The sequence below is a fragment of the Oryza glaberrima genome, chromosome 11 (genome assembly GCF_000147395.1).
Source record: "Oryza glaberrima chromosome 11, OglaRS2, whole genome shotgun sequence".
Classification (NCBI taxonomy): domain Eukaryota; kingdom Viridiplantae; phylum Streptophyta; class Magnoliopsida; order Poales; family Poaceae; genus Oryza; species Oryza glaberrima.
The window spans coordinates 7,395,423-7,417,134 of NC_068336.1; the positions used below are offsets into that span (position 1 = coordinate 7,395,423).

Below are 21,712 nucleotides of genomic sequence, written 5' to 3' on the forward strand. Positions count from 1 at the left end.
AACTCTCCACATACAAATCAGTACACAAAATATGTTCTGTTTTTCTTTGCGAGACCGTGCAAGCCAAAGGGAATATGAAGGAGAACCCTACAACCATAGGAGTGAGAGGCATCAGGAAAACACGAGCGAGTTGGGAACTCCACCTCCCCGCACGGAAAACAGGACGGTTCATTAAAGCATGATTAATTAAGTATTGGTTTTTTTTGAAAAATGGATCAATATAATTTTTAAAGTAACTTTTGTATAGAAATTTTTTATGAAAAACGTACCGTTTAACCGTTTAAAAAGCGTACACGCGAGGGAGGAGAGTTGGGAACTCTAAGAAAAGAACACAGCTAAGTGCTTGAGGGGACATTATTAGCACTTTGGCTTTCCTTCGTATTCTCATTCCTACGATTCTTTGGACGATATAGACATAGCGGCCAGTGATAGTGGGGCTGTGGTGAAATGCACTTATTAATTTGGAGTGAATGCGAATGCAAAATACATCAGAAGTTCTTTCTCTAGGTTCTGCAACTGAGGTAACCCCTCTATTACTCTATATGTAAAATTGAGGAATTGCGCACCCAATAAATTTAGCTTTTTGGTGATTTTGTATTTATACACGTATATTTCTTTATATGCTTATTTATGTTTTTGTCTATATAATTCTATATGGAACCTAACAAATAGTGCGCGACAGACAAGCTGTAGCTCAGAAAAGAATGGCATTATGCTCGCCAACGAAGTCCATTTTATGGTAGTCCCAAACCAAAAAAGTAAATTTGCTTTCATATTGTAAGCCTCAATCCCAAGGAGTGGTTGATCCAAATTAATCAAATTTTACATTTGAATTCATGTAATTGCGAGACAGTATGAACAAATTACCGGACGACGTGGATCCATTTTATTAATTGTATACACTCGGTGAAACTATCATTTTAAAGAAAAAAAAAAGGATCATGAACTAGAACGTGAAAACACATTAACGTTTTCTTTCCTTTTTTTCATGATGTGTAAGCATCCTAGTAGTGCTTTTTTTTTTCTCCCTTCCCTTGTTGTACTGTGTATGCGTCGATTCATTCAGTACATACATGTTGGCTTTTAGGTCTTCAGCTATGTATCAAGTAATTTGAATGCAGCAAGAACAAGCAAATGATGACAGAATCCCGAAGAACACATCCTGTCACCTCTGCAAAGTTCAAGAGAGGCATGTACTCTGTATATAGGTGTTGACATTTCATTTCTGATTGAGGAGCCCTTTGAAACAGAGAGTTTGAAAGGATTGATTCCTACCAATTCTTTTGAAATTTCTATAAAACTAGCCTATGATGTTGCGTATTCACGCGACTCTAGGCCTCCTATTATGTGGTATGTGGGAGTGGCTCTCGGTTTTTATGGGTTTCTCGTTGCTCTAAAAAGACATAGGTGAGGATGACTAATATTATGATAATACAATAAAAAGCTTAATATTTGTTACAATTTTTTATAAGTTTTTTTTGTCGGCACGTACTCTTTATAGCCTATGTACAAATATTTGTAAGGTTTTAAGGAATGAGTTTGATTTAATTTTGAGTTCATATGAAAAGCATTAAACTTATGTTCGGGTGACCATGACTGTGCATGCAACTGTAGCAATTTTGTTCTCAAATATATTAAAATTAATTGTTAGAAATAAAATTAATCAAATGAATATATATTTTGTATAAGCTCTAAATAGCTCAATCTTGACCGGTGAATCTTTGGTTATGATGAGGGTTTATTTGTAAAATAGTTTTTACAATAGATGCAAACCCTAAATTATATACATAACCTTATACTTTCCTATGCTTATTCTTTAGCTTTTCCTTCTTTCTTTCTTTCATTTTCTAGTAGCTTCATCTCCGGAAACCTCTTGAGTTACTATGTTTACCATCCATCTAATCCAACGGCCAAGATTCACTTATCCTCTTTTATCTTATAGTGAATTCAACGGCTAATATTTATCAAATGATGTGGCTCATCCTCGTTTCATTTTGAGTTTCACTTTTCATTAGTTAAGATGTGCTATTTTAGATGAATTTAGGTAGGAAGAGAGGTTTCACGTTATGTTTTCTTCACGTCCCTTGTGGTCCTATGTTTTTCTATCAATTAAACGTTAGTTTAAAACTTTCTTGTGCCTTGAAACCTTTTAAGTACCCCTTTGAAACGCATAATTGAGAAAACATATAAATAGGAAAAACGTAGCAATAGAATGACATACTTATTGGATTCCTAGGGGATTTTTAAACACAAGAAAGTCTCCAAACTATCGTTTGATTAGCACATAGGAAAAAAAAAACATAAATTTTAGATGCATGAAGAGAAAAACATGAGGTCTCACCTCATGTTTATTTTCATTCAAAATTGCTCTAGTAAGGTCTATTTTATAGGAATTTCAAAGGAATTGGTGGAAACAATCCTTTATGTCAAAGGACTATAGGATTATTTCTCATAGGATAAAGTTCTCTAGAATTTCTTGGTTTTTCATTTGTTTCAAAGGGGGCCTAAGAATACAAACTGACAACCTCCGACCTCTGGGACGCTAGATCTGGTGTCGTGGAGATTGCTTGGGAAGGGGTAGAAGAGATTGAGGAGTGGTGGAGGCGACGACACTGCAACTATGAATAAGTGACGACGGTGGTCACTCCAATCACAGAAGTTAGAACAGGTGGCGACAATACATCTGTTACGGATCATCTAATCTCCTGCAGCCATATTGAAATTTCGATAAGTTCATCTGTTATAGATCCAACGGTTTCTTTTTTATCTGTCGGAGATAAGTTCATCTAACACGTGTCTTTTATATATATGACAGATGATCCATCATAGATGTCTAGCTGGGGATTTAGCCACATACATACTCCTTTCATTCCTAGTACAATGAATCTAGCTAGAGTGAATGATGTGACGTTTTATAGTACAATGAGTATGGATATGAGTATGCTTTTTTATCCTATCTTATTTGTTTTTTATATAATGGAGGGAGTAGGATGCAGCCTTTCTTCAAGAAAATTCAAAAGCACATTAATTAATTTATATACACACGGTAACAATTCTCACTCTCAAAGTTCATATTTATATATAGAGAGATGCTGAAACGCATGTCATGCAAGCGACGCATGTCACAAATAACACCTCCACACACGCAACACCACACTCTTCTACAAAATCGTATTTACTCACGTACGAAGACGACGACGACGGCGAGCTTGTAGCCACAGTGCCACATCGATCGATCGCCGGAATTAATTAATCCAGATGATCTCTCTCCTTCCTAACTAAACTCATGGCATCACCTCGCCGTCGTCGGCGGCGGCGGAGTGCATGGTGGCGAGGGCCATCTTCTTGAGCTTGGCGACGATCATGATGACGAGCTTGCTGTTGAGCCGGCTGACGAAGCACCGGGGCAGCCACCCGGCGGCGGGGTCGAGCTGCACGACGTAGGTGACGACGCAGCAGGGCGGGCCGTCGCCGCCGTCGCCGGCGTCGAGCTTCTCGACGACCCAGCCGGACTGGAGCAGCAGGCCGGCGCCGCGGGCGCCGGAGGAGGAGCCGGGGGGCAGGAGGCCCGCGGCGATCTCCTTGGGCAGCGACGCCACGGCGACCACCAGCGTGCCGTCGTCCATGGTCTGGCGGCGCTCGTAGACGACGACGTCGCGGCGGCGGAAGAGGCCGGCGGTGCGCTTGGAGGCGTCGGCGCCGAGCTTGAGGTGGACGATGCTCAGGTCGTCGCCCAGCTCCCTGATGTACCGGGCGTCCACCAGGTCCGACTCCCACTGCTGCAATATTATTGTTTTATTTGTTTATTTAATTAAGCAGTATTAATAAATATATATGGATATGTAAAAATTAATTAATTAAATAGATACCAGTACATCTGTTTTATATTATAAGCTGTTTTGACTGTTTTGTTAGTTAAATTTATTTAAGTTTGATTAAGTTTATTAAAATATATATAGTAACATTTTCAACACGAAATGAACATATTATTAAAATATATTCAACATATATTTAATAAAACTAGCTTACTGTTTTAGATGTTGCTAAAGGTTTTCTTTTATGAATTTTAAAGAAATGTTGACTTAAAAAGTCAAAACGACTTATACTATACAACAGAAGGAGTAATTGCAGTGTAATTCAATTGGATTATTGGACCCTCTTCAAGAGTATAACTATGCACCGAATATCAATTTATTTTCTACCTTTTTTATATTATGAGACATTTTAATTTTTCTAAGTTAAACTTTCATGAGTTTTACCGTGTTTATCCAAAATTGTACCACATCTATAACATTAAATTAGTTTTATTAAATATAAAATTAATATATTTTTACACTATATTTGTTTTATATTTAAAATTTTATTATATTTTTCTATAACTCTAATTAAAGTTAAAAAAGTTTGATTTAGAAAAAATTTTTTAAGTGTCTTGTAATTTGAAACGTAGAAAGTACAACTATAATTTCTTTATTTACTAATTAACTAGTGAAATTATACTTGAAAATTACTATATTTTATTAAATATAGTGTTAATATATTTTTATACTATATTTGTTTTATATTTAAAATTTTATTATATTTTTCTATACCTTTAATTAAAGTTAAAAAAGTTTGAGTTAGAAAAAAATTTTAAGTGTCTTGTAATTTGAAACGTAGAAAGTACAACTATAATTTCTTTATTTACTAATTAACTAGTGAAATTATACTTGAAAATTATTACGGTCAATGTTCAGATTAAAGCGGTCAATTCACACCTAATAAAGTGGTTATATGAGGGATGTGCTAGTCAAAAGATAAAGATGTTTGGAAGAGGACCATTGCTGCATGCAAAGATCTTAATTTTAGCCATTGGACTATCTGGCCTAGTAATTTTGGGCCCATAAATGGCCCATTTCACTAATTAATTCGCCAAGTACAATTAATTAGCTGCCGACCAGGCGAGAGCCATTCTAATTAATTAAGGTCACAAATTGTCTGATCGGGACCGATTTAATTCAGAATGGTATTAATTAATTTCCTGCTTAATTCAAATTAAGCTTGCCGATCAATACTCCAGATAGCTGGTTACGTACAAAGAAGTTTTCGATTTTCTATTTTTTCCTACTATTCCCCTGTTTTAAACCTTATCTTATTTTTCACTTGAACTTGCGTAGTTTTTACCACTGTTTTGCACTATCTAATTTTTAGAAATTTAATTGGTGTCCAGCTCGACGGAGATGACTACTAAAAGAAAACAAAATTGGTAATTTCACACATGCACATCGTCTTTTTCGTTTTGAATTAAAACAGGAAATTGCTGACAACAATCTGACAGGCTGCGTGCCTTTAATTAGCCGTTAAGACAATCATGTTCACGTTAATTAAGGTTTTGGCATGTGGGTACACGTGCCCTCACATGGCACCGTGTGCCCCTGCCTGACACTACTGCCAGCCCACGAGTTTAGAGCGTAATTAAATCAGCATACATGCGTGCATGCATCATCTAATTAATTGGAGTAATTGATTAATTACCACCTCTCTCTGATTATGATACCCACATGGCTCTAATTAATCTCTTTCTCTCTCGATCTGTCTAATTTTTCCCCTTTTTTTTGCTGATCTCGAAGTGCCAAATGATTTGGCCTGTACTTGTGGGCTCGTAGATTCATGCATATGCCTGCCTCGTCTCACACATGTTACTGCAGTAGTTTCTTTTTTTTTTCTGTCTTTAGTAGATTAATGTAGGTTGCTTCGTTGTTTTACATTTTTAAATTTGTCTTTTAAATATTACAATTTCTTTTAAAGTTTTTCTTCTCCATATTTGCTCTACCAAAATGCTACTCTCTCCCAATTAATATCAAGTGTAGTTCAAGGGCAATAAGATTATTTTACTTTTAACTCTAGAGCACAAGTAAAGAAACAACTCATATTCAAAGTAAAAGAGAGTATTTTCTCAATTAATTAGCTTTGTTCACAGAAATAGCTAGAGACGGAGCCAGCTCCTGAGCTAGCCGTTGTTATTATTAACGACACGAAAAATGCTCATAAAAATTAACCAAAAGTCTAAAAAATATTCTTCGTCCTCAGGCTTCACGACATCGCTGGCTCTATAATGCAATATTTTAGTAAAGGCTGTCGTTTTTCTTTTTTTATTCCAATGGCAGTAATAATAATTTCTTGGGAACAATTTTCTGGATGTGTCAGGTACGTGTCAATCTGACGATGCGACATGCATGGCCGGGGGAGCAGCATGGCGACAAGTTGGCATCAGAATTTTGTTGCAGCGTGCATGAGGAGAGGTGTAGTGGGGCTAGCTAGGTAGTAGTAGGGACTTTGGCTACTGTTACATTAGTATTTCTATACAGTGTGTACAGTAGAAAACAGAGACTTCTCTGCAGCACAATACCCCTCCATTAATTAATTTTGTTAGCTTTGGCTTTTGTTAATCAATAATGTGGTCTTTGAGCTTTTGTAGTTGGTAAGCCTAAAATTTTCCAAGCCACATGTTTTGTAGACTCTGATCTAGAGAGCTAAAAAAAGTAGTCATATCAGTTATTTTGGTTTATTGGTGCAAGAATAACACAAAAAATTTAAGAAAGAATTTGCAAAAGAATTCGTAGATTCTTCATTTCGCCTACAACCGTCTATACCTAACTTATAAGTAAAACTTTTATATTTCAACTATACGATGAAAAAACATCAAAATCAAATCAACTCTTAAATTAGGTTTTAAAATTTAAATTTTACTGTACGATTAGGGTTAGGCATTTTAGTTATAGGTATGCTAATACTTATTGCATCATGTTATATTGAATAAAGCTGGAAAAACAAATGTACAAGGGCTAGGTTTCTAATTAAGTACCAAAAAAAAAAAGACACACTTTACCTATCACTGATACCTGGACTGTTAATTACTGCATGCTCGTACAATTGGTAAATTCCTTTGCATTCATGGTATCGTACAATAGGTCGTTCAAAATGGTACAAATTGGTAGATTTGTACCATGCACAAAAAAAGGGTACGTTTAATTTGAAGGCCTTTAAGAATCACGGGCGTAACAAAGATACTAGCTACGACGACAGGTACGGTGGGTTGGGCTGGCGGTCGGATCACGAGACAACAACGCATTAACTTTACTCATCAATGGTAACACGTTTTACTAATCTACTGTCACCGCTACCCATTTATACCCATTTATTACGTAGGTCCTGTTTAGTTCTTAAAATAAAAACTTTCACACTATCACATAATGTTTGGACACATGTATAGAATATTAAATGTAGGCAAAAAATAAAACTAATTACACGGATTGCGTGTAAATTATGAGATGAATTTTTTAAGCCTAATTACGTCATGATTTGACAATGTGGCGCTACAGTAAACATTTGCTAATGATAAATTAATTAGGCTTAATAAATTTGTCTAGCAGTTCCCTGGCGGAATCTGTAATTTGTTTTGTTATTATACTACATTTAATACTTCAAATGTGTATCCGTATATCCGATATGACAACCAAACGTAAAAATTTTTCCAAACTAAACTATGCCATAGTACTATAAAAAAATGCTGTGCATTTTCACACCATATGTACGTAATGTGTGTACTCTCACAGTCACGGTAGTACGGTATAGGGGTAGTACGTTGTTGTTGGTTGCTTTTTAATCAATTAATTAGTTAGTGAAATTGCATCAATATTAATTCGACAATTTGATCAGTTGTAGGTACTAGCAATTATTTGTCGTTGGAGATTGATGAGAAAGGACGGATAACTTGGGTATTGAGAGCTACTGCTCGAGAGAAAGTGTTTTAGTTTTCAGTACAAATTAATTCGTTGAAAAGGAAGGATATATTTCAAACCTTATTAAAAGGTCTTAATTAGTTGTTCACTTTAATCTAAAGCAAAAAAAATCCTTTGCAAAAAAACACCTTTTATTAATCTCTCTTTAGTGAAACCTCTTGAATTAAGTTTTCTTCCTTTATTGATGATTACTTAACCAAAAAACGTTTTAGTTTCCCAGGCTTTAGTTAATGATCCATTAAATAAAAGCAGTAAAAGTAATTGAGATTGTGTTCTTTTCCACGCTTTTCTAACTTGCAGTCTCTTGCTTTTCATGTACACACACGATTTTAACAAACCGCTAAACAATATGTTCTTTTAAAATGTCTCATATAGAAAATGTGTTAAAAAATCATATTAATCTTTTTAAAATTTTATTAACTAATATTTAATTAATCATGCGTTAATTCGTCCGCTTGGTTTAGCAGTGCCAGGAACACTGCTAATTAAAGTGGCAGGTACCTTGGCGGCGTCGACGGCGTTGGCGACGGCCATGAACTTCCCCGGCGAGACGGCGTGCAGCAGCCACCGGCTCCGGAAGACGTGCGCCGCCCCGGCCCGCCGCTTCGATATCTCCACGCCGTTGCAATACGCGAGCACCTTCCACCCATCGTCGCCGCCGCCGCCGCCGCCGCCGCCGCCGGAGTCCGACGCGGCGAGGAGCTCCTGGATGCAGCTCTCGCTCGCGTAGCTCACGTACCTCTTCAACGAATCCTCACTTATAGACCTGATTCAATTAATTAATTTATTTGCACACACAAATCAAAATAATTAACACATGATCGTCATTAGGCAATTCATTAATCTTCACTGATTTTCTTGCTCATGCATTTCACGGATTAACACGTGAATTTTCTGTCCAAAATAATGTTGATATGTTGATAGGCAACTCATGATAAGACTAGATGGACCTATGGACATATAGGGTGATTATATTAAAGAAACAAAAAATGGTGAACATATGAATAGATGTTGATAGTTTTGTGTGATGAGAGAGTTTGCATGTATGCATGCCTACCATGATCTGGAGCAGACAGAAGGGGATGATGTTGGAGAGGAGCCACCACCACTGCTCATTGCTTCTTCTTCTTCTTCCTTCCTTTCTTCTGAAAGATATCTCTTTTGGCTAGCTAGCTAGCTAGGTAGCTTCTACTACCTCTCTGGTGATGATGATATCTTGATGAGTTGAGTTGAGACTTGAGAGTGAGTGAGAATATGCAAAGGGGGATGGAATTGGGGTAGTAAGATTGGCCTTCTCTCTCTCTCTCTCTCTCTGAAATGGAAATGGAGATGTGGAGATGGAGATGTGTGTGTGTATAAATATATAAGCTGGTGTAGAATTAGTTAGATGTGGAGTAGGTATTTTGGTTTGCCTTTTTTTATGTGTGTGGACAATGGTGGAGAGGAGAGGGAGGTTTTTAAGAGGAGAGGAGAGGGAAATGGGGGTGTGGAGCCACACCACATGCAGTCATTGGGGCACATGGAGATGCCAGTGACAGAGAGGTGGAGCTTGCTTGCTTGCTTGCCCTCGTGGATATACACCAATGGTATCAAAGATGGGGGGTAATGTGTGTATTGCTACACTTACCCAATGGGGAGGAGATGTTGTGCGCGCACCGACCAAATGCCGTAAAATAATCCAGGTCATCATGTGATTCTTATAGATATATAGGTTTAGAGAAGAGTGTATTTGGAGCTATATGAGGGATCGGTGCCGGTCAATGATAAAAGGTATATATTTCGATGCGAGCGTACGAATATATAATGGCCTGGTTCTTGCTTAATAGTATTGTGTGGTTGTAGCAACATAGAAAATTATCCGATGGTTTGTTCGTAGTTTCTCTTAAGGAAAAACACATAAATCATAAAAGACAACCACAACCCTGCTTAATTAGAGCGCAACACAAGTGAGGGGTTGGTGAACAACAATTATAAATGACCACTAGAATATGTTGTTATGGGAGATGTACTTCTATTTTAAACGAGTATATATGTTAATTGATTTACTTTCCCATATTTACTCCATGTTGCATCTTTTAATCTGCCTAGATAGCCAGATTCATCAACTGGTGTAGGAGAGCAATCTTAATTTGCACACAACTTATCCTTTAATTCATCGGAGAAGAAAACATCTGCACAAATTAAAGTTGTTAATTTGTAAGTTATGTTGTTTTAGTGATTGTATGCTGTAACTCTAGGGCAATTGAAAAAGGAAATGATTCTTTTCCTTTGGAGATCATAAAGAGATGAAGCAAAGGAAGATGCTGGGGGAAGGTTTGTGCACATGGCATGTTTGAGCAGGCATGCATGCACTTGGCTGCAGGGCTACTCTCCAAAGGAAAGAATTGGGCTTTTAAGGGACCAAACTTAATTATAGTTAAGTGAGATAAAAGTGATGAATTAATTATAAAGGGGTTAAAATGATGTCTTTTGGGGGCACTAGCTTGTCCTTCTTTTTGTGGGGTTTATGGCATAATATGCTCTCATTGCACATACATGTGCCAACCAAGCTCCAAAGGAAATAATCATGCCACGTCAGAAGGAATAGGACCATTAAGACCTTTTTGATCTAGAGTTGATTGTAATATTTAAATTCAAGGTACTTAGGGCAGTAGGTGACACATTAGTTGCTTTAGAGGAGAAAAGGTGAACTGGGATATGCTTTGGCAGATAAGGTCTTATAAATGATGCATGTCCTCTAAACCTAGCCATAATCCATGTAGCAATATAATGTGACTTTTGGATGCTGCCTAGCAAATCAGAAAAGAAAACATGCTTATGTTAATTTTTTAAAATAATACTGCATAATTCAATAATATAACCGGTCCTAATGATTTTCATATGTGTGGATATCTAGTTGGAGAACCAACGATGGTATGAAGCTTGAGCAGCAAAGAGCTTTTATTGGCTACCGGTGGGTTTTCATAGCGTATACCAGAAACTAGCCGTGCTGCATATATTGACATTGAGACGTGCGCCCACCCAACTAACCCAATGACTGGTTGTGCCGTTGTGTGAATTATCAATTGGTGCAAATGCTAAAATCGATATTTTATTTATTAATCAAATGTTGATTATCAGACTTATTTTTGAAAATCAGGGGAACACAAGTAATTGGCTATGAAGATCAAACCTAAAAAAAACCTCATGAGTTTCCCACACAAATTACCCTTATCCATGCTGGCTGTCACACAATTCGACACCTAGCCAGGTAGATCTCAGAAAGATTAAATGGCATCATTCAAGCAGCATGTAGGCAAGGCCATTGGTAATATGACCATCATGAATGCCACCCATACCATACAATACTTTTAGTTGGACATACTATATCTACTGGGCCAATATATCACAATATATACATGCTGTGTTGCTGTGCAAAAAGGTTGAAATTTTTGGAATGATGCAAGGTAATTAATTAAGGAGATCTTGCTTTTTCAAGTGGCTATAATAAAGGGAAAAATTTAAGATATTGTTGCAGTTGCATGCTGCTGCTGCTGCTGGAGTTAGTCCTTGGTACCTTGGTAGGTCAGGTGATGACTTGGTTTGGAATTACTCTGAACCTGTTCACCTTTGGACTTGAGATGTCTGCTTTGAATGCAGTGCTGCAGAACAAGGCAACGTGGATGTGCTGTTGAGCAGTTCAGACACAAAAGCAAACCAGGACATGTTTGTTCACTGTATTTTGTTTTAATGAAATGTTTATTACTTGGTTATAATTACCAAGCAAAGCCAGTAGCTACCCGCCTCTGTTTTGTGTGATCGGTTTGTGACTTGTGTATATGAGATATTGAGATGCTACACATGTATATGAACATATATTCTCTCTTTTACTTGTCACAACCATTTATATTTTAACTTTGACCATTATTAACTTTAGACGATCAATGTATGATTAATACTCCTTCCGTTTCATACTATAAGTCGTTTAATTTTTTTCATAATCAAAGTTTTTTTTGTTTGATCAAGTTTATAGAAAAATTAGTAACATCTACAACACCAAATTACTTTTATTAAATTTATTATTATTAAATATATTTTGATAATAAGTTTGTTTTGTATTAAAAATATTAGTATATCTTTGTACAAACTTGGCCAAACTCAAAAAAGTTTAGCTAAGAAAAAAGTCAAACGACTTGTAATATAAAACATATGGAGTATTTTTTTTTAAAAAAAGGAATAATATGATCGGTCAAAGTTAAAATGTAAATAGTATCCGGTGACAAGTATTTGAAATTAGAGTGATGATCGAAATATGAACTAAATAATAATTCATACTACAAACTATAACGAGGTTATACTAAAATATGAAAAATAAAATATATATACTCTTTAAAATATGAAAATAAAAGGAATAAGTTCACCGTAGGTCCCTCAACTTAATAGCGAGATTTTTTGAGGTCCCTTAACCATAAAACTATAAATGTGTACCCTTAAACTCACACAAACCATGTACTCAAGGTTCTATGGTCTATGACAGTATATATGGGTGGTTTCGCTGACGTAGCATAAAAAAAAGTATGTGGGCCCACATGTCAGCCGCACATTTTTTCTTCTCATTTCTTCTCTCTTCTCTTTTCTCTCTTCTCTCTTCTCTTCTGCAGCGGCAGAGCGGCGATGGCGGCGTGCTTCTGCTGCGCGCGGTGGCAGCTTCTAGCCCCACGGGGCCCAGCCTGGCGACCTCCATCTACGAGATCCACCTCGGCCTCGCCGCGCTGTCCTAGACGCGCACCTCCCTCGGCCTCTCGCTCCGCGCCGTGCTCTAGCTCTCGTCCCCGTCTACCCCGGTGTCCTCCTAAGCAGCAGGGGTGGGGATATACTTCGACGAGGACACCGACGAGGAGACCCTAGCCTTCTGCGTCTGCCCTTGGCTCCTCTGGCGGCGGCGCGGGACGAGGCGGTTCCGTGCCGCCGGCAACCACTGCGTCGACCTAGCGTAGGACCGGGGCGGCGACAACAGCGCGCGACCGAAAGCAGGCGGAGCGGCGGCGTCGGCGGGCGAGCGCGGCAAAGGGGGACCAGCGGTGGGCGAGCATGGCAGTGGGCGGAGCGGAGCGGCCGGAGTAAGCCGCAGAGGGGGGACGGCGGCAGGCGACGCGACAAAGGGGGTGGAGCACCGGCCGCCGCCACGCTTCTTAAGCTCCCGCCCTCGATCTCCTCCAGCAGCTGCGGTGCCTCTGCCGCCCTCTGCGGCTAACTCTGCTCCTCCCGCCGCCGACCCTGCACCGGGTGTCCCGTCCCTGTTGCCGCGCCGCGCCCGCCGTCCCCTGTCGCCGCACCGTCCTTGTTGTCGCGCCTCTCTCCTCCCCCATCTCTCGCCGGCCACCTCCCCTTTCCCTCCTCCTGTCGCGGTGCTCGAGGCGAGCCGCACTCCGGCCTCCATTCCTCCATCCACTGCTCTGCCCGCCGTCGGCCTCCCTAACTGAAGAAGAGAAGAGAAAGAGAAGAAAGAAATGTGCAGCTGACATGTGGGCCCTACATACTTTTTTTAATTTTTTTTGCTGACTAGGATGCCACGTCAGCGAAACCACCCATATATACTGCTATAGGACCTTGAGTGCACGGTTTGTGTGAGTTTAGGGGTATATATTTTTGGTTTTGTGGTTAAGGGACCTTAAAAAATCTCGCTGTTAAGTTGAGGGACCTCCGGTGAATTTATTCCAAAATAAAATATATACTCTTGCTTGATTATGATTGGCACTACACATTTAATTAGTAGTGTCCACTTAAATTGAGTGTCTGATATCCAGACCGGCAACTCCATTATTCAAAACTACAAACAACCACGGTTAGTTAATGGATCGGACGCGTCTCAACAGCTACCAATTAGGCTGGTCCGCACGCAAGCACTATACCACGTGGCAACAACTGATGCATTTCCATGTTCCTCTCTGTCGTGCGATTTGAGATAAGTCGCACATAATATTATTGTTGAATTTCAGGACTACATTTCAGAATTAGTTTATTTTTTTGGGTTTCCGTTACTGGCCTTTGTTGATTGCTGATGCTATGAATCTCTCTCTCCTCTTTTCTTCCATACGGTCAAAAATATTTGACATTAGGATGAGATTTGTTAAATTTTTAAAATTTGGTCCATCAGTATTTTCTTGAATGCTTAATTTGAAACCAAATAAATGATGTATACTCTCATTAAAAATTAGGTTCACTTACAGTCTTACATGGGCCATGTGTATTCATCCTAAGATTGCTAATGCTATGCATCCTAAGAGATACATTCTGTACTAATTTACTACTATAATTTTAAATATATGATGCCGTTGATTCCTTCATATGTACTTTTATCGTTCGTCTCATCTTGTTCAAACATTATTTACTTTTCTATGACTTATTTTATTACTAAATGTATAATGAGCATAACTCATATTTTTACTATTTTTTTTCTAAATAAGGTGAATGCTCAAAAGGTACGTCAAATATCAACTGTATCATATATATATATATATATATATATATATATATATATATATATATATATATATATATATATATATATTTCATTTTTCATGTAGAAGCATTGAATATAACCATACAAAAATATATGTTTCTTGAAAATTTTGTTAGTATCATTTCAATGGGATTGAAAACAGAGTTAACTACAACTGAAATGAATGGACACGGCATGCCCAAGGCACTGACCAGATGAATAATATCATGCAGCATCTACTGTGGAGAATCCAGCTCAATTTTGCGTTAATGGGGCGTTGACTAAACACAAATTAGTTGGCGGCAAAAGCTAAGTGGTTGACTGGTGAATTATGTGTGTTGCAGCTAGCTGTTTGCAATAATCGCTTTTTAATTTGATGATAACCAGGTTGACCTTTTCGGGAGTGGACATGTAACTGACCATCAACCTTCTCCATGTGGTCGCTGACATCGCGAGTAGTTGACTCACAATGCATGATCATCTTAAAATGCAAGAATATATATGTTTCATATAAATATATAATTAAGTTCCACCCCGTCGGGGTTTATCTTGCATTTTTTTCCTCCTCTAAAATGTCTTTTGCTAAAAGCCGGCTAAGAGGAGAGGATCCTTATTGTGTTCTTCCACAACATGTAAGAATATATATGAAACATAAAAAATAGGAAAAACATCTAACATAGTAGAAAAGAATGATAGAATTAGGAAACCGTTCCCGTAATTAATCCAGACAACTCCAAAGAAAAAAAAATCCTACACAAAAAGCGGTGACAGACATAGAACCCATATAAAACCCACTATGATAGTCTACCGGCAGCGCCCAATATCAGCCACATGGCATTTTCACCTCTTGATGTGCATCGGCGAGCCCCGGCAACTGCTCATGGCAGCCGAGTGCTCGCTCCGCCCATGCCTAGAAGGAAACAATTTGTAATTGTAAGGTAAATTATATCCAGTTATTAATATTATTTTAATTTGTGGCTCTATCTTTTTCAATATTTTTCATTTTATTAGGGAAGCATATATTTTTCTCTTAGGGGCCGGGTTACGATAAAATTGGGAAAATATATGTAATAAGATAGAGATGTCGGCCTATTTTGCAGCACCAACAATTTATTATATGTAATACACAGATCGATGCGCATATGGATGGGCGCAGAGCATCATACAGTAGTAGTTTATGCAAATACAGCGTATATACGCATCTAAATCCTTCATGCAGTCACCGGCTAGGAGTCAATATTTTGACCTAAAATGTAGTTATTCATCTGGTTTTTTTTTCTTATTATAATGTCAACTGTTGTGATAGATTCCCATGCATATGCTCAGATTGGCAAGTGAAGAGCACACCATGCGTTAATATAGTAAGTATGCAATACCTGATTGATTAATTAAGTTAATAAGATGCAGAAGTGGATAAGTTCTTTTAATGCATTAGTTCACCTATAATTTTATTTTTTTTACATGCTTATTACTATAGTTTTAATGCTATAACTGTGCATTCATCTACTTAGCCGTTGGTTCAGTTTACTGTTTGTTTCCTCATCAAAGAACATTGAGCAGATAATTTTATTATTTTATTCACAACGGTATACATTAATGTATTATAGTATAAATTTATGATCATGTATGTACAATTGATTAACTGATCAACTGCTCTCTGATCTCACAACGTTCATGCATGGGAGCAATGCATTATGTTCAGGGATAAGCATACCAAGTCTGACAGATCATAAGATACATACATGCTGCATACATCAATGCTATAGAGATCTGTGATTATTTTCCCCTTTTTTTTTAGGATTAGATCTGTGACTCTCTGAAAATATAATGGTGTTAGCTGGTAGCATGGCAGATTAATACCAATTAAGACAGGTTGCAGACTTGCAGTATGGTTAATTAATTTTTGCAACTTCATGGAACAACCAGTTTATTTTTCCTTCAACTTAGAATCTTGTTTTTCTTCTGGTGGAATCAAAATCTCAACAATGCTGACAAACTTTTTTAGCCCCATGGAAGATAAGACCAATATTTGTCCTACTAAACAGGGCCTTTCATGTTCTTGAAGAATAACAACATGACAATTAACAGGGGAAAATGACAATATTTGCATGATTGACAAGTATGGGGAGAAGACTTCTCTTTTGTTCTTACAAGACAACATTACAGCACATCATAGCACCAAAAAACAGAACTAAAATTTTAAAAACAAAATAAATACAAACATATACTTTATTGCAGGATAAGAAACCAGCATAAATACAAAACGGAGCAAACCATGGATGCCGCCATTTCACACTGTTTCTTTGCTGATTCAAGCAGAAGGAAACAAAGCCAGTAGCATTGGCAATTTGGCATTGCCATGCTTGCTGAACATGTCTGATGCAATGGATCCCAAGCCCAATGATATATGCAGATAAGGGCAAGAACGCATAACATTGAGCATAGAGGGACTAGATTCTGCAGCCAATTAGGCATTTTTGCCAGCCAATTTGACTGTTATCCATGTATGTAGTATGGGCCTTTTGGTTGATTGCAAGAAGATGTCTGAACAATCAGTAGATAGGACAGGCAGGCTTGTCTCGGGATCCCTGACCACAGTTGCAACTTGTCCATGTTCTTCTGATACTGCAGTCAGTCTCTCTGTGAGACTGTGACTGATCTGATTCTTTTCAGTTTGAAGGCTTTGGAGATCATGATCATCAGAGATTCTAACTCTGAACTTACACTGGCTTGGACGGTTGGTTTCAAGAATGTGATCCCGTTGTAACATGGCCAAATCAATCTGTTGATAGAATCTCTTCAGAGACGTTTGAGATCATTCCACCAGAATCATGAGGAGAATCACGGGTGTTGTCAGTGAAGTAGTATCACCTTGATGTAATCAATTGAGTTTAATTAAAGCTTCCATTATCTAGAAGAATCATGAGGGGATATATCATATACATACTGATTTTTGGTAAATAGCATATTGTCACTCTGAACAACCATATATATGGCCACTTACTACATCAACATCAACATCCTAAAGAATGCTTGAGAGATTAAAATATATCTATCTCATTTCCGTGTCGATTATACGAATAATAGTATCATACAAAATAGAGCAGTTCTACGGTCCTTGAGGAGGTATCATGAGGTATCAAAAATTTAATGTAAAATTTAGTACTTCATAGTACCTAGGTACCAAGAGGTACCAAATTTACAATAGAAAAAGTGGTACCTTATAGTACCTCCTCAAGGACTGTAAAATTGCTCTACAAAATAATATCACATTCAAATCAGAAACCAGACTTTATATGTAAAAGCAACAGTAATTGGTTCTCCTTAGCGCTGTTTACAATTACATCCAAAATCCTCATAGTTTCCAATAGATTCCCAGCTTGTGCAAGATGCCTGACACAACACCCCAGAAGACAATCTCCCCAAATATGACATACAGCAGTGTTCCCAACCTTTGTGAGTGCCATACATTGATAAACACATGCTTCTGGATCCAGCTAACCTGCAGATTTTTTTTTTTTAGATAATGGATTAAACCAAATCAAACTCATGTCAAAACTTTGCCTGTAGATGTCACCATGCTGTCATGATGGATTAAAAATAAACTTGCAACAAAGTTACTTACAAGAGTACTGCCTGGTGAATCATAGTACCATCCATTGACAAATGCTGGAAATATTGCCTGTGCTGCTAGAACAAACACAAGCATGGCATTCATGCCAATCCACTCCAGGAACAAGAATGGTGTTCTTAGTCCCCAGACATCAATCTATTAATAAAAAAATAATAATCCAGTAAATAAATTAAATTAAAATCGGTCATGAAAATGAGTACTGAAATTCCATATCAGGCCTCGTTTGGATGGGCCTCAAGTAATCGAACCCAGCCCATCCGCGTTTATAGGCCGGGACTTTCCGCGTTTATAGGCCGGGACTTTGAACTAAAATCCCGGTCCACACCAAACCAAACGAGGCCTCAATGTACTAATGAAAAATCATACCAATATGTAGAAAGCTGAAAGAACTACTCCAGCTGCACCAGCCGTGAAGCAGACATAGCTTAAGCTGTAGAGTTGCTTGTTGATTGGAATGGCTGCAAGAAAGATAAAATGGATGTAAAAGTCCTGAATAAATATTTTGACTGTTTTTTTTTTCAGTTGTGGGAAATAGATTTTGGGGAGTACTAGTACCATTTGTGAAGTGGAGAAGAATGCCGAGTACAAGGAGAGAAAATCCCAGCAGAAGCCAGTGTCTCAGTCTCTCTTTGTGGGTCTAAAATTCAGACACTTTTGTTTCAAACTTGTACTTGTTAAAGATTAACTTAAAATAGTATAAATTAACACAAAATAACCTTGAAATGAACGAGAACATGTCCATAATGGATCCCAATTGTCCCTGACAGAATCGACGATATTGAACTGCAAAAGAATAAATTGTTAGACAGCTGAATTACTTAATACGTAGTACAAAGAAGCTTCTAAGACAAATTTAACTTCAGCTTCAGTTAGCTCATGTTGTCAGATTTCCAACCTTAATAAGCCTTCTGGTTCAAAAGGCCCAAGACACCATGCTGGAGCATCAGCTCGGAGAGGACCTGTCCTTGGTGAGCTAAACGTGCAATCCTAATCAAAGATAATAGCAGTTTACAAATGTTTCAGAGTTTGCAGGGTACAGGTTAACAAAACAAAATTCTGCACTTGATTACAGAAAGACAAATATTGTACATCTGATCGTTGCAAGATTACAGTTTCTACCTTTGATCGGATCCAAACTGGCTGCGTGTAGAGATGATTGATTCCCCAAACCACCCTATCAACATAACCAACTGCATTGCAGGCAGGGTCCAGATGACCTCTCACACCACATTGTACCTGCAGGGATAAGACAGTACTGTAGCAAATACAGGATTTGCAGCTCTGCTCACATGATCAGGGAAAACTGCAAGTAGTACCGTAAATTGCTTCCCGTCATTAACATCGCCATCGTTGTGGTAGACATAGCTCCAATCCGGGACATATAGAGAGAATGTGGTGACCATGTAAATGAATAACGTGACAAAACCACCTAGCCTGTTAGATAACAGAAAGGACCAGAAATGCTGACCATTTTCAGAAATTGAACAGATGTTCGCAGAATTGCAGTGACATTGTTAACCAAATATGAAGGTAATATTTGTGTACCATTGCCATCGGTATGCGTGGAAGATTGCATATGGACTGGACCGCACTGTCGTAGGCCAAACTTTTGTGGTGAATGCCTCTATCAGAGCAACCATGAAGTACACCAAAGCTATCCTCTGCATTGTCAAACAGAACTAATAAATAAATTCTGAAGAAATAAACAGAACATAAACTCTGAACAAATTTTTGTTTTCTTTCAGAAAATTAAGGTACTGGACCTGGAGGATGCCACACCATCTTATCTTCTTCATATCCACCCCATAAGACAGGTCATCCGGTGCATGCGAATATCCACCTTCATACATGCGAAATATAAAATTCGGCAGCGCAGATGATTGTCATAACATTCAAGTTGCAAACTCAAAATTTTTTGATATGCACATTGCATCTGACAGTGGGCATGTTCATTGAAGGTTTTATTTACCTTGCAGTAGCAGGCCCCAGAAGAGCATTTTCAGTGTTCTGACGGTGATCTTTTTCACAGCTGCACCCAACTTTGGAACTCTCTGCAACCATGTATAAGTCAGATGATCAATTGCCAGAATTTACCAGCAGCAAGAGGTGCTCTTGTGCAAGTGTCTGTAGTAACCTTCAACGCGAAGGCGATTGCGACGCCGACGATGAAGAGGAAGAAGGGCATGACGAAATCTGCCAAGCTGCATCCGTTCCATGGTGAATGGTCCATCCGCTCGTAAACCCCACCGGCATCATCCACCAATATCATCAGCTGCACAATGCAACTCAACAGTTTACACTGTCACATGAATGTTCATTCTAAGAATTCCAATTTCTGTTTTTACTACTCCCTTTGGTCATAAAAACATCGGCACAATTCTAAAATGGAACTTTGACAGTTAATTTCTATTGCAATTTTTTTTTATAAAAAGATCCGATAAAATTATAATTTTATGGAAGTAACTTTTGAGACAAATATACATAGGTGATTTTCAATTTTTCATAGTTCAAATCTAAATAATTAAAGAACATTAATTAATGACCAAACTTTCTAAGGTTTTACTTGAAACATATCCAAAACAACTTTCTTTTTTTTTTCTTTACTGAAGGGAGTAAATAAAAAGGAGTGCTACTTTCTACACTTCATGAATAGTAAATTACACTGATCATCAAAACACTGATAAGTACTACCAAAGTGTAACTAGATGGAAACAAAACTATTCATATTTTTCACTGCATATGCAGTAGATATATGTATACCACAATGGTTAGCCCTCTAAAGGCATCAAGAGCTGCAACCCTCTTGCTTTTCTTCCTGGGCTCCTCTTCAACAACAGCCAATCTCTCCTTCTCCGGTGCTTCTGCAGCGGCGCCGGCGACGACTCCGATGGCGCCATGCTCGCCGGGGCGGACGTCAATGGCGTGCTGCTCTGAACCTTTCTCGCCGGCTGACGCTCCTATCTCCTGCCCCTTCTCCATGATCCAGAGCTATGTCAGGACATGGAAATGGATATTAGTATCAACGAAAATTGGAGCCTGTCACATCTATATAGTATCTGATCTGTATCTGATCATAAGAATTTCCCCTCTTGCTGTCAAAGATGTCTTCTTTTGATAGTTAATTTGTTGTTACGTAGATTTATTATGTTTTTGCAGTAATGTTGGCTTTGCCGTCCTGTGGTTAAGTACATGTTTTCTTTCTAGGATAATTGTCACTGTCCATGTTTGCTTGCACTGACTTCTTGGGCTATGTTTCCAAGTGTCAGAACCTTAGTTCCTTTAATATGCAGTCTATCCATGAAAAATAAAGATTGGAGAGCAGAGAGTATATTTGTAGTTTAGGATAAGTATGCAATATGTAAATTACAAATAGAAGTACAGAATCGTCATGAACAACAAATTCAGAATAATTTTCAGATGTCCGTTGAACTTTCAAAGAACTGCTACTCCTGCATTTTTAAATGTACGACGTTGTTTACTTTTGGAAATGACGATAACCATTCGTCTTATTTAAAAATTTAGTACTAATGTTAAAATATATTAAATGATAAAACAAGCCACAACAAAATAAATAATAGTTATATAGTTTTTCTAATAAGACAGATGGTCAAATACCATGTCTAAAAAGCCAATGGCATCAACAATTAAATAGTGAAGGCAATATTCCGCACACTGCATTAGAATTGTAATAAGTGCACAGTCTTAAATGTTAAGAAAGGTTACCGGTATATTTTGCTAATTGTTTTCAATGATAGAGAGGTGCGTAGGTGTTGGGGAATCAGCCGGCTGGAATGGAAGATAACATGCATTGCCGGCTCC

At 38.0% G+C, this 21,712-nt stretch overlaps 2 protein-coding genes across 2 annotated transcripts; both read right to left on the reverse strand.

The window, feature by feature from the left end:
- Nucleotides 1-3,008: 3,008 nt before the first annotated feature.
- On the reverse strand, nt 3,009-9,288 carry LOC127753760 (uncharacterized). The gene is made up of 3 exons (XM_052279184.1): nt 8,836-9,288; nt 8,280-8,544; nt 3,009-3,779 (listed from the first exon to the last, which is right to left on the reverse strand). Exons 1-3 carry the CDS (start codon nt 8,892-8,894, stop codon nt 3,285-3,287), a joined length of 819 nt encoding a protein of 272 aa, XP_052135144.1. The 5' UTR covers nt 8,895-9,288; the 3' UTR covers nt 3,009-3,284.
- Nucleotides 9,289-17,526: 8,238 nt separating this feature from the next.
- LOC127755413 (uncharacterized) lies at nt 17,527-20,937 on the reverse strand. Its single transcript, XM_052281088.1, has 13 exons — nt 20,654-20,937; nt 20,028-20,165; nt 19,863-19,944; nt 19,657-19,733; nt 19,439-19,554; nt 19,210-19,327; nt 19,013-19,129; nt 18,789-18,880; nt 18,610-18,676; nt 18,449-18,530; nt 18,260-18,351; nt 17,885-18,028; nt 17,527-17,761 (listed from the first exon to the last, which is right to left on the reverse strand). The coding sequence occupies exons 1-13, from the start codon at nt 20,870-20,872 to the stop codon at nt 17,615-17,617; spliced, it is 1,491 nt and encodes a 496-aa protein (XP_052137048.1). The 5' UTR covers nt 20,873-20,937; the 3' UTR covers nt 17,527-17,614.
- Nucleotides 20,938-21,712: the final 775 nt, after the last annotated feature.